The 862-nt window shown below is 47.6% G+C and overlaps 1 protein-coding gene across 1 annotated transcript in view; it reads right to left on the bottom strand.

The window, feature by feature from the left end:
- Window positions 1–346: 346 nt before the first annotated feature.
- The window catches only part of LOC104122755 (vacuolar protein sorting-associated protein 29), a 2,953-nt gene continuing 2,437 nt past the window's right edge, over window positions 347–862 (bottom strand). The window contains exon 4 of the mRNA XM_035890475.1: window positions 347–464. Coding sequence (XP_035746368.1) covers window positions 347–464 — 118 coding nt within the window. The remainder of the gene's footprint in view (window positions 465–862) is intronic.

The following is an 862-nucleotide window of genomic DNA, read 5'->3' as shown; positions in this document are numbered from 1 at the left end:
TCGTTCTACAGAAGAGGGCCAATGCCAAGCTACCACCACCCTCTGCAACTCCCTTAGGCCAGGAACACAGCAGCTCCTTCCTTAAAAACGGGATATTTTCTACGGGCCTCTTAACCCGCAGTTTCTTCTGCTTCAACTTCTGGTCGGGAACCCGGATTAACGTGGTGGGTTGTTGTTGGGTTTTTTTGTCTGGTTGGTTTTTTACAAGCTCACAAGCAATGGAGTGTGGCTGCTTTACCGTCCAACATGCCGCAGCAGCACCCCCCTGTGGCCTGCCCCCACTTCGACTTAACTAGAAAGAGGAGTGAAAGGCAGTGAGAGATCAACAATCAGGTTTGAACATGATTCAGTACTTCTTGAACTCAATTCTTTCTACTTTCACATCATCCTCAATTAGTTGGTATACATAAGTCACAACTGTGGAAGCCTGGATATCCATCAGAACAAAAGAAGGGATGATGTTCCTGGAAAGAAAATATACTTTGTCAATCTTCCCAATTAACTTACACTTCTTGCTATTAACACACCTTATGCTTTTATATTCTAATATGTTTGGCTGCCAAGGGCTGCAGGGATCTGGGAAACTGCAGTTTGCAGGCACTGAGAACAGCATCTCAGGCAGAGCTGCACTTCACCTGGAACAGCCCTCGAGGCTACGGAACAGCCGAAGCCGCACCAGGCTCAAATATTTAAGTTGGCAGTGCCTTCAGAAGTCTCTTTTCCTACAAACTATTAGCATGCAGCTTCTGGGAAGACACCAGAAGGCAAAACGACTTCAAGAAGCTGCTGCAACTCAGCGTTCTGCAGGCACAGGAAGCAGCCCCAGACACACCAGTGTCTGGCTGTCAACCCCAACACATGG

This window comes from Egretta garzetta, unplaced genomic scaffold (genome assembly GCF_000687185.1).
Source record: "Egretta garzetta isolate BGI_Z169 unplaced genomic scaffold, ASM68718v1 scaffold343, whole genome shotgun sequence".
In the NCBI taxonomy this organism is placed as follows: Eukaryota; Metazoa; Chordata; class Aves; order Pelecaniformes; family Ardeidae; genus Egretta; species Egretta garzetta.
The sequence above is the reverse complement of the archived record's forward strand: the minus strand, read 5'-3'. Positions and strand labels throughout refer to the sequence as shown.